At 40.4% G+C, this 15,792-nt stretch overlaps 1 protein-coding gene across 1 annotated transcript in view; it reads right to left on the bottom strand.

Moving 5' to 3' along the window:
• Window positions 1-2,762: 2,762 nt before the first annotated feature.
• CASR (calcium sensing receptor) overlaps window positions 2,763-15,792 on the bottom strand; it is a 148,416-nt gene continuing 135,386 nt past the window's right edge. Inside the window, exon 6 of the mRNA XM_053704524.1 lies at window positions 2,763-5,043. Coding sequence (XP_053560499.1) covers window positions 3,632-5,043 — 1,412 coding nt within the window. The 3' untranslated portion in view covers window positions 2,763-3,631. The remainder of the gene's footprint in view (window positions 5,044-15,792) is intronic.

Here is a 15,792-nt window from a genome sequence, read left to right as displayed (position 1 = left end):
ATATTGGTTTATGCTGACAGATTGCCATCTTGACATACAAGCCTTTGCCAGTACTCCAATGCAGGCCTATAGGAAGGGTACTAGCTTGAAAGATAAGTTAGTAAAAGGCAGTAATAAATTATAGAAACAAAGTTATATCACAGTGAAAAGTTTGGGTTGTTACCCCTACTTGGGGTGTGTAAATTGCAATAATATGGTTAAGGGGTCCAGCTTTTTCCATCCTTTAACAGGAAACATCTTTAAAATAAATGGCTTTTTTTACTTGTAATAGCTGTTATGCAATTGATGTAATTAAATGTCTGTGTGGATGGATTTATATTGGAGAGACCACAAAGAATAAGAAACAGAATTACACTGCATAAGTCCAATATAAGATTCAAGGACACTACTGCCCCTGTTTCTAACCACTTTCTTATGTTTGGTCATACTATTGCCCAACTTAAATTTCAGATAATAAACCACATTCTTGTCCCACCAAGAGGAATTGATACTTAAAAAGAGAGAAACAATGTGGATCTATGAACTTGACTGTATGTATCCAATAGGCATGAATTGCGAGTTAGATTTTAATCTCTTCCTATAATCACCTGTCCACTGTTATTAGGTTATTTAACAACTCTTCAATTTATCTGTATTTGTTTAATATCGATGTATATATTTTGTATCTGTATAAGAGACAGTCATGCATTATTATGTGAATAGTGATTTGTTTTTAATTTTGTGATATGTACCACTGTTACTAGACCTCTAGGTATCACCATATATGTGAAAAGATTAGAATGTCTTAAGCATCAGGTGAATAGGTAAATGGCTACACCTGTGGTGATGTGTATAAAAGAGAGGTGTATACTGACATGACCTCAGACATAAAATTCTCACAGATGGACTATTACTGCAATATAAAATAAATACTTTCACTTTTTTTTTGCTGGATATTTTTATGAAATCACATAGACGTTCTCTATATTTGGCATTGCATAATCTAGGTGAAATTTATTTGCTAATTAAATTATCACACTTATTGCATTATTCTGGCGTAGCATAAGTTTGTTGATCACTGATTTATCGCTTCAATTATTTTGCTATTGCTGATCACATATTTCTATAATTTACTTTATTTCTGGTTTACTATTGTTAATAAATTGCATTTTCACTTATAATTTATGACTGATATTATCTGCTTTTAATTATACTTTGGGGTGCACAGGTAAAAGAGCTTGAAATAACCTTCATCCAGAGTGCTATTATATGTGTTTACTAATCATTATACGATATTCCTACAACAACAACTAAATGTAAAAATAATAATTAAAGGGATAGTCTAGTCAAAATTAAGCTTTCATGATTCAGATAGAGCATGTAATTTTAAGCAACTTTCTAATTTACTCCTATTATCAATTTTTCTTCATTCTCTTGGTATCTTTATTTGAAAAAGCAAGAATGCAAGCTTAGGAGCCGGCCCATTTTTGGTTCAGAACCTGGGTAGCACTTGCTGATTGGTGGCTACATTTAGTGCTACTCAGGTGCTGAATCAAAAATGGGCCGGCTCCTAAGCTTACATTCCTGCTTTTTCCAATAAAGATAACAAAAGAACGAAGAAAATTTTATAATAGGACTAAATGACAAACTTGCTTAAAATTGCATCCTCTATCTGAATCATGAAAGTTTAATTTTGACTAGACTATGCCTTTAATATTAAATTAATATATTTGTTTGTATAAACCATTTAAATAAAGAATATTTAACAAGTATACCCAGGCCACAACAAATTCAGTATTTTATAATTTCATGGGTTTGACACAAGCATTTCATTAAAAGTAAATCTGAATTTCTGTTTGCAGTCATCAAGCACTACATTAGGACAAACAACACGTAAAGGCTTTGGAATTTATTTAGATATCTTTTTATGCACTTGCATTGTCTGGTACCTTTGTTTAACCACAGGATGATGCAGTTTCTAATTATTATTTTTTTAAATCTGCTCATGTTCATACAGTAAACAGATCTGCTGAGAATGGGTTTTATTATCTTTTATTCAGATTTCATTTCAGATAGTAGTTTGGAACCTTAGCTGAAGAAGTCCTTTACACTAAATGAAAAGTTCATATTGTCTGTTTCCAAACACTTTTAACCATTAGTCACACTTATTTTTCATGACATTTGTGTAAATACAGCTATTATGTGCCCCTATACAATAATCTATACCCACTATGTACAACAGAGGGCGCTGTGATGAAAATAAGACAATAAATTTACTAGGATACATCACTCTCTAAGAGCTCAATTTTATAAAGCTCTCTGGTATGGCAAGTTTATCTAACACGGCTCACCAGTACTATTAGGTTTCTCAAAAAAAATTAGAAATGCAAATTTTAGCTTGAGAGATTTTTGCTTTTGAATATATTACAACATAATGCTCAAAAAGTCCCTAAAGATGTGGTGTTCTCTACATTCCAGAGTATTTTTGTTCATTGTGCCCTAAGTTTTATGGAAACATATTTGTATTATACAAACCTAGATTTCTAATTGAATCTGCCCATTAAGGTAGAAAGAAAGATCAGGGTATTTTAACCAAATTTTGTCTTCATTATCCCTATTGGTAAAACTCTTTATTTTTTTATGATAGTGTATTGTCAATAATATCTATAGTTGTATGCTCCCTTCCCATAGGAAATGCTGCCCGTCATAACAATAGAGGTAGCTATACAATATTATACAAATTTGACCGAAGCTAAGAGCTGCCACGTATGACCACTAGCAGAAACATTTTATGTGCGGTTTATTGGGATGCCCTCTTACCAATGGTTTAATGTTACTAACAGATTATTACAAAATACTAAACACTATAAGCAAATAACACAATATTTATGTTCAGGACATAAAATTGTATATGTTACAACCATTCTGATAAATAGAGAGATTATATCGTTGTGGAAAGCACACACTTTTATACACCATCAGTTCATGGTGAAGCTATACAAGGACAATGATCACACTATATTCTCAAACATATTTGAATAATACTGCTTCCACAGCTATATGTACACTTCAGCTTCACAGGTTTTCATATCATTTGAAATTCGTAGATGGACCAGAAAGGCCAGTTTATAAATCTTCCAATCAGCAGTTTATCCATATTTATTTCATCCTCATAATACTGAGTAAACCAGAACAAATGGCACATATTTAAGCGTTTTGCCTGGAGTTTGTTCATTTTTCTTTTTTTCCTTTTTTTAAGTGGTTCAGTCATGTTCAGTTATGTTACCTGATTGTATATAACTTTTTCTAAAGCATATAGCTAAGTTTATAAACATAATATGTCTTTTAAATATTTAGACTCCTACTTTGTTATAAAAAGCATGTTTGATGGATTTAGAACATCTTCAGAGTCAGAATATCTTCAATATAACAGGTATGTGCACAGCATTTATCACAAACACCTCTTTAATAGTTTGATAATTTTTTTTGTACAGTATTCTCTGCTCTCCACTCTCAAACCACTGACAAGATCAGTAGTAAGAGGTGGTTATGTATTATTGGCCAGTATTATGTGATTGAATAAAATTATAAAATATATTGTTTACCATTCGGTAACAGTATATAAAAGAATGTGTTTTTTTTTATTTTGTTTTTACAAATTTACAGAATTAACTGTAATAGTTCCATCCAGGACATTGTTTTTATGTTCTATATCAGTTGTCTGGATATATGTGCTTTCATTTTCTGGATTGTTTTGGTTCACCACCTCTTGGGACTCCAATTCATCGATGTTGGAGGCTGTTCTGAAACTAGACTCACTGCCTCCATCACTGTTTTGTTGGGGGAGCAAAGCCTTGTTTCTCATTAGACTGTCGTCACTGTTCTTGGCTTCTAGTGAGTTTTTTTGTTTCATAGTTTTGTTGCCAACAGCATTCCTTTGAGGTTCGTCAAAACTAAGAGACAGAGTGACAGTACCACTGCCAAAGCTCACCTTCTGTTTGCACCCTCTGGACTTTTCTCCTGTACATGATTGATCATCAGGGTGGCTTTTACTACTAATTGAGGAAGATGGTGTGGAACCTGCAGATCCCCCCAAGCTATTAGACCTTTTGTGAGAGACATTGCTTCGCCTTAAGGTTGCTCTTGCTGCCACCTTAAAAGCATGAGCTACAGTGCTGCAACGGACTTCTTCGATTGTGTTTCTGGAGGGTTTAAACAAGATAATGTAGACTTTGTTAAAAAATATGCAAGCCAACAACCCAAAGCTTGAAGCCAATATAGCAATAACTTCAACAGCCGATACAAACTTCCCGGAAGTACTAGCATAAGCTGGAATAAAGGAAATCCAGACAATGAAAAAGATGAGCATACTAAAAGTGATAAATTTGGCTTCATTGAAATTTTCTGGAAGTTTTCTTGCTTTGAAAGCAAAGAAAAAGCAAATGGCAGCCAGCAAACAGGTGTATCCAATCAAAAATCCTAATGCCATCAATGAACCTTCATAGCATGTGATAATAATGATCTCATCTTCCTCATTATTTCTGTAGCTTAATGGTGGAGCTGTGTAGAGCCATATAACACATGTAATAATCTGCACAAAGGTACAAAGGAACACAAGGAGAAACTGAAGATTTAAGCCCCACCACTTCCTTTGAAAGCTTGTTGGAATTTTTGCTTCAAAAACAAGGAGGATACGGTTTGTCTTTACCAGAATGCATGAAATACACAGGACAAAACTGATGCCAAAAGCTGGTTGTCTTAACCGACAAGTCCAATCCTGTGGCTCCCCAATAAAAAACAAGGAGCTGGAAAAGCAGCAAAGCAAGGAGAACAGCAGGAGGTATGAGAGCTCTCGGTTGGTAGCTTTGACAATAGGTGTATTGCGGAACTTTATGAAAACCCCAAGAACAAAGGATGTTAGGCATATTCCCAATATGGCGAACATAGTAAGAGCAATTCCAAAGGGCTCGGTCCATGACAGAAACTCAATGGGTTTTGCAACACAGGATGTGTGGTTTTCATTAGACCAGAAATCATCTGGACACTTTTCACAGGCACTTGCATCTAGAAAACAAAAATATTCAATCTGTTAACAATATTATACTTTAAAAGGCCATTATAGCCAAAAAATGACATGTGCTTATTTCATTAGAACATGCAATTTGAAGACTATTGATTCTAGACATGCAGTACAAATATAGCTTGGGATAGATAGAGCACTGCTGGTCCCAAGCAGAAAACACAACAGATCCAATCAGCAGTGCTTGTTCCTCATTTGAGTTGTGACTGGATTTCTACTGTGTGAGCTAGGTCGATAGTATTAAAATTACATTCTGTAATAAATGACAGCATGTAATTGTTGTTTGTCTCTACTCTAACAAGGTCTCTCAAATAGTTTTAAAAAGCAAATATTATCTTGAGAGCTGTTTGTTTAGCTATGCGAAGTTCTGGATGTGAAGGACAGATACATATATTATAACAAAATGCTCAAAAAAATCCCCTAAATATTTTATGTGATTTCTCTCCATGCAGGCGAGTTTTTTAACATTAACCCCTAAGTCATTGCATTCAGGTTTAGCTAAGTCAGACTTTTGTAAGACGTATGGAATGTGAAAGCTAAGAACATTATTATTTTATTATAACAAAATCTGCACAGACCGTGTTGTAAAATGGCCTATAGTTAATTCTGTTCTATATTTCTGCAATGTAATTAGTTTGCCACTTTTTGGTGGATGAAAGTTAAAATTATATACAATTTAATAAAAAAGAAAAACAAAACTTTTTAATTGACTTTTCTTATTAAATATACCTCTTAAAAACGTAAAGCTCAACTCCTTCCAGTGAGGAGATACGGAGATAGTGTGCATGTGTTTTCGGCACTATATAGAAGTAGAATTTACAACAATGTTTGCAATAATCTGATATAAATTTCTACACCCCTAGTTTGAAACATAGAAAAATCACTTTTAAACAATATGCTTTTATTAAAATATTGCAACAGCATATAGCATGCCAATGACTTACTATAAGGGACATTAAACATCATCATTTGTGTAAAAAGTATGCTTGCTCCAGGCTTGCTAGTAAGAACAAAAGCAAATTCTGTTACCTAGGTGTTCTTCATAATGCTGCAATCTGTTTAAACCCGGTATTGATTTGCAGCCTTTTGAAGAACAACTAAATTACATAATTTAGTTTCTAGCCTCTCTAGTGAACAATCATAATTTTACACAATAGAAAGAGGTATTTAATGTCCCATTTATGACAATAGTAAGATTTGTTCATATAAGATCCTGTTTAAAAAATCTCAAGCATGCAGTAATATGTATAGACCACAAGATGTCATAATTGTGCTTTCTGACTGATAAACAGTGGCCTAGAATGACTGTATGCTAGGTATATACTGTATATACTGTATATAAACAGCATATTTGTACCTGGTCTGACATTAGTCTTTGTCCCTCTAATTCCAGGCACATGGGGACTCCTAGTGCTTATGAATAGTGTGATACCGGCTACCGAATGCGCAGTATACGGTCCTTCAGCAGGTATAAGCACATACACTGCTTTTATCAGCCACTTAAAGGAGCAAACATATGAATAGAAATTCTTGATTCTAAAGCAGGTTGGGCGAGATTACATATGTGGCGCAAGCTTCAGCGTAACTGCTAAAACCTGTGCCGCCCGTAATTTCACCTCGCACATCAGGGTATCACATATACGGCGCTGGCAGTTCATAAAGGGCCGTAATTCAGATAAACTAGCGATGTCCAGAAATGTGCGTAAATACACATTTCTGGAGTCGCCAGTGACTTACAGCACTTTTTGAAACAGCCGGCGCCTAAGAAAAAAAAAAAAAATATATATATCAAATCTCCCATAAAAGTCTAACCCGCCTCCCAAAAATAAACCCGACACGTAAAATCCTTATATCTGCCATCCCCCCACATCACAACTAATAATAAATGTATTAACCCCTACACCGACAACCCCCCACAACGCAATATGCCTAATTAAACTGGTAACCCCTAATCCGCCATTCACCCACATCGCAATCTACCTAGTAAAAGTATTAACCCATAAATCTGCCAACCCCAACATCGCAAACTACCTAATAAATGTATTAACCCCTAATTTACCATTAAAGTATTGCGGAATCTGTTGGCGCTCTACAAATAACCGATAATAATAAAGTGAAAGTAAATCCTAGCATTTTACAAACGCTAGGATTGACTTTTGAAATAAATAAAGGGGACTTTCATTCATGTAGAAAGCTCCTTTATTTGTTTTAACCGATCGCCGCTCTAAACTGCTACAGCAACCCACGGCTATAAATAATTTTTTGCTGAGAGCTGACGTTTTCACCTCAATAGCCGTGCGGTAAATCCGGCTCCCATGTGCGTATGTGTGTATGTGTGTGTGCATATGTGTGTATGTGTGTGCATATGTGTGTATGTGTGTGCATATGTATATGTATGTATGTGTGTATGTGTGTGTGCATATGTGTGTATTTGTGTGTGCATATGTATGTGTATCTGTGTGTATGTGTGTGTGCCTATGTATGTGTATGTATGTGTCATACTCTGCAAGGGAGCAGGTTCAGGAGTAAGGAGCTGTTGTGCAGAGGTGTCAGGTTTTGGGGTTAATGTTGTGTTTTGTCTGCGTGAGTCTTTCCTTTTAGGCATAATTAAACAGGTACAAGGTTTTAGGAAATAAAGGAGATGGTTTTATTTATAGGATAAAGCAATTCAGAGATATGCAATTAGATAAGACAAAGTCTATAAGTTGTTGTATTAGGCAGGAATACAGTTCTTTATAATAACAGGCAAGATACTTGCATATGCTCTAGACTGGAACAGTGAAATTACACGCAGGAAAGCAGAGCTTTGTAATAACAAGCAGGATACTTGCATATGCTGTAGAACTGGAGCTGAGAAGAATCAGGCAGGAAAACAGAGCTTGTATAACAGACAGGATACTTGCATATGCTGAAGACTGGAATGTGTAATTACACTCAGGAAGGCAGAGCTTTGTAATAACAAGCAGGATACTTGCATATGCTGTAGAACTGGTACTTTAAGGAAACTTGTATAAACTGCAAACTGGTACTTTGTAGAAACAAACAGGATATTTGCATAGACTGCAATTGGAACTTTGTAGTATCAGGAAACAAGCAAGCAAAAGTACCTGAATCAGTCCTTAGGAAATAAAGTTTTAGGCAAGTTCAATTGCCAGGAATTCAGTCCAAAAATGAAACACAGTGTAACGGTACCAACAGGATACCAAGGGTTAACACCAGGGAACAATGTCCTGCATAGGGAATCAGCAATTCACAACCCAGCCAGTTTTCAGGTTTAAAACAGAATCACATTTATTAAAAGGCTATGCCTAGTATTTATGCAGGTCTGACCCCCCAGATGGGGGTTGAAAGAATGTTGTACCTTAGATGGAGGGCCCACACCCTTGGACAGATCACATTACTTTACTTAGGCAGATAACAAGGTCTGACCCCCAGATGGGGGTTGAAAGAATGTTGTACCTTAGATGGAGGGCCCACACCCTTGGACAGATCACATTACTTTACTTAGGCAGATAACAACTTAAACACAAAACACATTTGGCTTTTCTTATCACCTCTGCTCTCTGAGGGTGATTAAACAATGGACTGTTTATCACTAACTTTAATGACAGTACACAATAGCTTCTTAAAGTTGAACACAGTTAACTCCTTCAGTACTGACAGAAGGGTCTGTCACATCTACATAGCACACAATGCAGCCTATAGACAACCTTTCTTACATTATAGTCCAAAAGTGGCTAGGTTTGCCACAATGCTCCCCCAGAACCAAGCCGGCATACACAGTCTGATCCCAACGGATCGGCTTGGGGATGTCCGGGGAAGCACTCACAGATCACTTTTCAAGTTCAGTTTGTCTGGACAACCCGTCAGCGTTACCGTTTTGTTTCCCTGGGCGGTAATGGATTGTAAAGTCGAAGGGCTGCAGCGCCAAACTCCAGCGCAGCAGCCTGGCATTGTCCCCTGCCACACGGTTCAGCCACACCAACGGGTTGTGATCTGTGAGTAAGGAAAAAGGTTGTCCATACAGGTACGGCTGCAACTTTTTGAGGGCCCACACCACGGCCAGGCATTATTTTTCGATGGCGGCGTAGCTTACTTCACGGGGCAACAACTTTCGGCTCAAGTAAGCTTCGGGGTGCCTAGTGGCGTAGTCCACCACAGTTAAAATGTACCTCTTCCCGGAGGGACTGGGCTTTGGGTAGTCACAGGGTTAACATCAGCGGGACCCATGGGAGCATAGGCAGAGACAAGGGGGGCCAAGTCATTTCCAAGGAGAACATCAGCAGGTAAGTCCTTCTTGACCCCCACATTCACAGGTCTAGCGCCCACTACCCAATCCAAATGTACCCTGGCAACAGGTAGGCAGAATACAGTGCCCCCTGCTACCCTCAAAGCCACAGTGTCTCCAGTGTGCTGTTTCTCAGACACCAAGTTCTCTTGAAGCAAGGTCATGGTAGCACCAGTATCCCGTAGACCACTGACCTCCTTCCCATTCACTGGTGGGCAGCTTGCACAGGGTCTGCTTCATGTAGGCTGCCCCAGCATTCTGGCGCCTCTACGTAGCGGGCCGCAGGCTGAGGATTATGTGGGATTCCGCCGGCGGGTCTTCTCCAGGACTGTGCTTGATTCGCTGCGTTTAGGGGACACTCTGGTCTTTTGTGCCCTAGTTGCTTACATCCAAAGCACCGAATAGGTTGTGAGTAGCCCCACAAATTGAACCGGGGTCTCTGAGGGTAGTTCGTGGCCGGAGGCCGTGTGGTATAGCGGTGCGCTGGGGGCTGGTAACTGGCAGCTGCTGGGGTGACTGGGGGTCTGTACTCCACTCTAGCAGTGGGCAATCGGTATACCGCTCCCCCTGCCCCTCGTACTGCCACGGATCCGCCAGTGTGTGCTGTATCCGGCACCAAATGGGGAGCTATCAGGGTTAAAGTAGCTCCCGAATCCCGAAGTCCCTGAACCTCCTTCCCCTCTACGGTCACCAGCTGGCGGTGATGTTGCTGGTTATCGGTGGCCCGGACCGACATCACCTCATGCAGAATTCCCAGGGGTTCCTCGGCTTGGGTGCTCAACACCTCATGAGCGGCTGGCTCCGTTTGGTAATAGTGAGCAGCCGCCCTTGGGGCCAGGTTCTGTCTGACCTGGTTCCAAGCTTGTCTGCTCCGATTTTGGGTGCACTCACGTGCCATATGTCCCCACTGCTTGCAGGTGTGGCATTGTATATTCGCCCGTCCGTTGTATCGTGAGGGGGGTGGTGGATTCCCTGGGGCTGGGCGAAAAGGTGCCGCTGTGGGGTTGTTAGGCTGTAGTCCATGGTGCCTCCTGGCATCAAAATGCTGGTCTGCTAATCTGGCTGCTTCAGTTAAGGTGAGGGGTTTTCGATCTCTCACCCATTCTTGGGCTTCTGGGGACAAGCCGTTAAAGAATTGCTCCAACAGCATCAGTTGTCGCAATTCTTCCATGGTGGTAGCTTGGCTGGCCTGTATCCACCCTTGAGATGCTTGATCCAGCTTGTGGGCCCACTCTGCATGTGAGTCTCTTTCTGGCTTGCGCAGGCCTCTAAACTTGCGCCGGTATGCCTCTGGGGTAATGGCATATCTTTCCAAGATCGCTCTCTTAACTTTAGCGTAATCCTTGCTGTCCTCCCTGGGTACAGCGCGATACGCTTCCGCTGCCCTACCGGCTAGCTTGCCTGCTACCACCGGCACCCATACGGACTGCTCCAAATCATGTAACTCGCACAGTCTCTCAAAATCCTGTAAATACCCATCGATCTCATCCTTCTCCTCACAAAACATTTTAAATGCATGGTATGGGATTTTGGGTCTTACTGGGTTGCTGAGTGCGTCCAAAATGGATTATGCTCGGGAGGATGCATTCCGCGGACTGTGTGCCATCACGTACTCCTGCACATCTGCCATTACCACGGATAGCATATCCCGTGGTACAGGTTGGGGTAAAAATTCCAGCCTGGTCCTCATTTCCCTCTGGTATAGGGTCTCCTCCATGGCTGCTGGAGGCGTAGCGCTGCGAGCTCTGTCTCCCTCCATCAGCTCGGCAATTAATATAGCCTTGGGTTTGCTGCTGCCTATCTTTCCCCTGGCTTCTAGCAGTTCCTTTAACGTTTGTCTCTTTAGCTTAGAATAATCCATCTCCATTCACTTCGGTCCCTGGTACTCCTTCCATCTTAGTCAGTATTGTAGTAATCCCCCTCTTCCTGAGGTTACTGGCTTGTGTAGTTGCTCTTCTGGGCGATAAGGTTCATTCCGTCGCTTGCCACCACTTGTAACGGTACCAACAGGATACCAAGGGTTAACACCAGGGAACAATGTCCTGCATAGGGAATCAGCAATTCACAACCCAGCCAGTTTTCAGGTTTAAAACAGAATCACATTTATTAAAAGGCTATGCCTAGTATTTATGCAGGTCTGACCCCCCAGATGGGGGTTGAAAGAATGTTGTACCTTAGATGGAGGGCCCACACCCTTGGACAGATCACATTACTTTACTTAGGCAGATAACAAGGTCTGACCCCCCAAATGGGGGTTGAAAGCATGTTGTACCTTAGATGGAGGGCCCACACCCTTGGACAGATCACATTACTTTACTTAGGCAGATAACAACTTAAACACAAAACACATTTGGCTTTTCTTATCACCTCTGCTCTCTGAGGGTGATTAAACAATGGACTGTTTATCACTAACTTTAATGACAGTACACAATAGCTTCTTAAAGTTGAACACAGTAAACTCCTTCAGTACTGACAGAAGGGTCTGTCACATCTACATAGCACACAATGCAGCCTATAGACAACCTTTCTTACATTATAGTCCAAAAGTGGCTAGGTTTGCCACACACAGTACCAAGGAATTATCCAGAAGAGAAGTCAGTAATTGAAACAGAAGTCAGGAACCAGGAAATCCAAGATTACTGTATTTCTCACAGGAAACAGGAGCAGAGAGTGTTTGAGAGTATCACTCTTAATGTGAAAGCACCCAATTGCAAACAAAGCTCCCAGATAAAGGCAGGCTGCTGATTAAATGATTTCTTTCAGCTGGCAAGCAGGTGGAGCCAGAGAGCCAAAGTTGCAGCAAACAGAAAAACACAATTTTCCTTTCCTGTGATCAAGCCATCTGGTGGCATAGTGGTAACACAACAGGCTGGGAAATAACAGCTGCAGAAATAGAGACAGGTCCCAGTTTCAATTCCAGGCTGAACCCTGACAGTATGTGTGTATATGTGTGTATGTGTGTGCATATGTATGTGTATGTATGTATGTGTGTATGTGTGTATGTATGTGTGTGTGTGCATATGTATGTGTATGTATGTGTGTATGTATGTGTGTGTGCATATGTGTGTATGTGTGTGCATATGTATGTGTGTATGTATGTGTGTATGTATGTGTATGTATGTGTGTGTGTGCATATGTGTGCCTATGTGTATGTATGTGTGCATATGTGTGTATGTGTGTGCATATGTGTGTGCATATGTGTGTATGTGTGTGCATATGTATATGTGTGTGCATATGTATGTGTATGTATGTGGGTATATGTGTGTGTGCAGGGGTCAAGTCGGGTGGGAATGGAGTTCCTGCACTATTTTTGCAGGAGGAACTAAGTTCCCTCTGGACAGAAACCAGAAATGCTTCAGTAAACACTGCTGCTGTTGGTGGGAGGAGCTGGAGCACATTCTAGTTAAAGGGATAGTGAGATCGTCTAGTAATGGGCAGTAACACGTCCTACAATTCACTAAATGTAAGACTGTCAGCAGTCCTGCTGTGTTATCACCCCTTCTATGAATATTATCTTTATTATCTTTTATTACACATGGTTCTTACATTTCTGTGTGGCTTGCTCTGGGGTTATTTTGCTCCCCTCAGCAGAAATAGGACTATTGCACCTTAAGTGGGAGAGACTCTTTAACAGGCCCAAAGGCAACTATTCAAACCTTTATTGGATTTAATTTGCTTTCATTAACCAAAGTTTATAGATGATGTACATATAAATACAGTGTGTGTGTATATATATATATATATATATATATATACTATATAACAACATTTTAAATTAGGGGGAGATAAAAGGTGAGTTTAAAATCCTCCACTACGCACAAAATATAGAAAAAAATAACTCATTGTGTAGTTAAGTACACAATGACACACCTTTTTACTTCACAATGAGTTATTTTTTCTATATACTATATATATATATAAATTGTGAGGGAGTACAGTATTAACAGTATTAATTGTGAGGGAGCGTTGAAGTCTTTTTGTAGGAATTGACCCCTGTATGTATGTATGTATATGTGTGTATGTATGTGTGCGTGCATATGTATGTTTGTGTGCATGTGTGTGTGCATATGTATGTGTGTGCATATGCATGTGTGTACATGTGTGTGCATATGTATGTGTGTGTGCATATTTGTGTGTACATGTGTGTATGTGTGTGTGCATATGTATGTGTGCGTGCATGTGTATGTGTGTGTATGTGTGCATGTGTGTGTATGTGTGCATGTGTGTGTGTGCATATGTATGTGTGTATGTGTGTGTGCATGTGTATGTGTGTATGTGCGTGTGCATGTGTATGTGCCATGTGTATGTGTGTGTGCATGTGTATGTGCGTGTGCATATGTATGTGTGTATGCCATGTGTATGTGCATGTGCATGTGTATGTGCGTGTGTATGTGTGTGTGCCATGTGTATGTGTGTGTGCATGTGTATGTGTGTATGCCATGTGTATGTGCGTGTGCATGTGTATGTGCGTGTGCATGTGTATGTGTGCATGTGTGTGTGCCATGTGTATGTGTGTGTGCATGTGTAAGCGCGTGTGCATGTGTATGTGTGTATGTGTGTGTGCATGTGTAAGCGTGTGTGCATGTGTATGTGTGTGTGCATGTGTATGTGTGCATGTGTGTGTGCCATGTGTAAGCGCGTGTGCATATGTATGTGCGTGTGCATGTGTATGTGTGTATGTAAGAACCAGCACCCTAGGAAACTCCTATATAAGACCTCACTGTAAACTCCAGCACCCTGGGAATCAACACCCTATTGTAAACCCCAGTAGCCTAGGAATCCCTACATAGCAACCGAAATGTAACACCCAGCACCCAAGGAATGCCTTTAGAACCCCTCTATTATAACCACCAGCACCTTAGGGACCCTTTACATAAACCCTCTTTGTAGCCTTCAGTATCCTAGGGACCCACTACATAATATAGCCCCAGTGTAATCTTTAGTATCCTAGGGACCCACTACACAATATAGCCCCAGTGTAATCTTTAGTATCCTAGGGACCCACTACACAATATAGCCCCCAGTGTAATCTTTAGTATCCTAGGGACCCACTACACAATATAGCCCCCAGTGTAATCTTTAGTATCCTAGGGACCCACTACACAATATAGCCCCAGTGTAATCTTTAGTATCCTAGGGACCCACTACACAATATAGCCCCCAGTGTAATCTTTAGTATCCTAGGGACCCACTACACAATATAGCCCCAGTGTAATCTTTAGTATCCTAGGGACCCACTACACAATATAGCCCCCAGTGTAATCTTTAGTATCCTAGGGACCCACTACACAATATAGCCCCAGTGTAATCTTTAGTATCCTAGGGACCCACTACACAATATAGCCCCCAGTGTAATCTTTAGTATCCTAGGGACCCACTACACAATATAGCCCCCAGTGTAATCTTTAGTATCCTAGGGACCCACTACACAATATAGCCCCCAGTGTAATCTTTAGTATCCTAGGGACCCACTACACAATATAGCCCCAGTGTAATCGTTAGTATCCTAGGGACCCACTACACAATATAGCCCCAGTGTAATCTTTAGTATCCTAGGGACCCACTACACAATATAGCCCCCAGTGTAATCTTTAGTATCCTAGGGACCCACTACACAATATAGCCCCCAGTGTAATCTTTAGTATCCTAAGGACCCACTGCACAATATAGCCCCAGTGTAATCTTTAGTATCCTAGGGACCCACTACACAATATAGCCCCAGTGTAATCGTTAGTATCCTAGGGACCCACTACACAATATAGCCCCAGTGTAATCTTTAGTATCCTAGGGACCCACTACACAATATAGCCCCCAGTGTAATCTTTAGTATCCTAGGGACCCACTACACAATATAGCCCCCAGTGTAATCTTTAGTATCCTAGGGACCCACTACACAATATAGCCCCAGTGTAATCTTTAGTATCCTAGGGACCCACTACACAATATAGCCCCCAGTGTAATCGTTAGTATCCTAGGGACCCACTACACAATATAGCCCCCAGTGTAATCTTTAGTATCCTAGGGACCCACTACCCAATATAGCCCCCAGTGTAATCTTTAGTATCCTAGGGACCCACTACACAATATAGCCCCCAGTGTAATCTTTAGTATCCCAGTGACCCCCTCTACATAACCCCCATTTAACCTTTAGAACCCTACAGACCCCTTCATAAGCTCACGGTGGAACTTTCAGTACCTTAAGTACCCGCTACATAATATCCCATTATAACTCACAGCACACTGGCAAACACCCTGAATTGTCCACTGTTTAACCCCAAGAAACATAAGGATGATCTATATAAGCTCCAAGCATAAGCTTTACATCATCCTCAGCACACAAGGGGCTACCTACATTAGCCAGTGTAACCCTTAGCAACCCCTACACCAGCCCAGTATAACCAAGAGAGCTCTAGGGACTGCCCCTCTAATAAATCCCTTTATACAA

This window comes from Bombina bombina, chromosome 3 (assembly GCF_027579735.1).
Source record: "Bombina bombina isolate aBomBom1 chromosome 3, aBomBom1.pri, whole genome shotgun sequence".
NCBI classification, from domain to species: Eukaryota; Metazoa; Chordata; class Amphibia; order Anura; family Bombinatoridae; genus Bombina; species Bombina bombina.
Note: the sequence above shows the minus strand (reverse complement) of the source record. Positions and strands in the feature narration are given on the sequence as shown.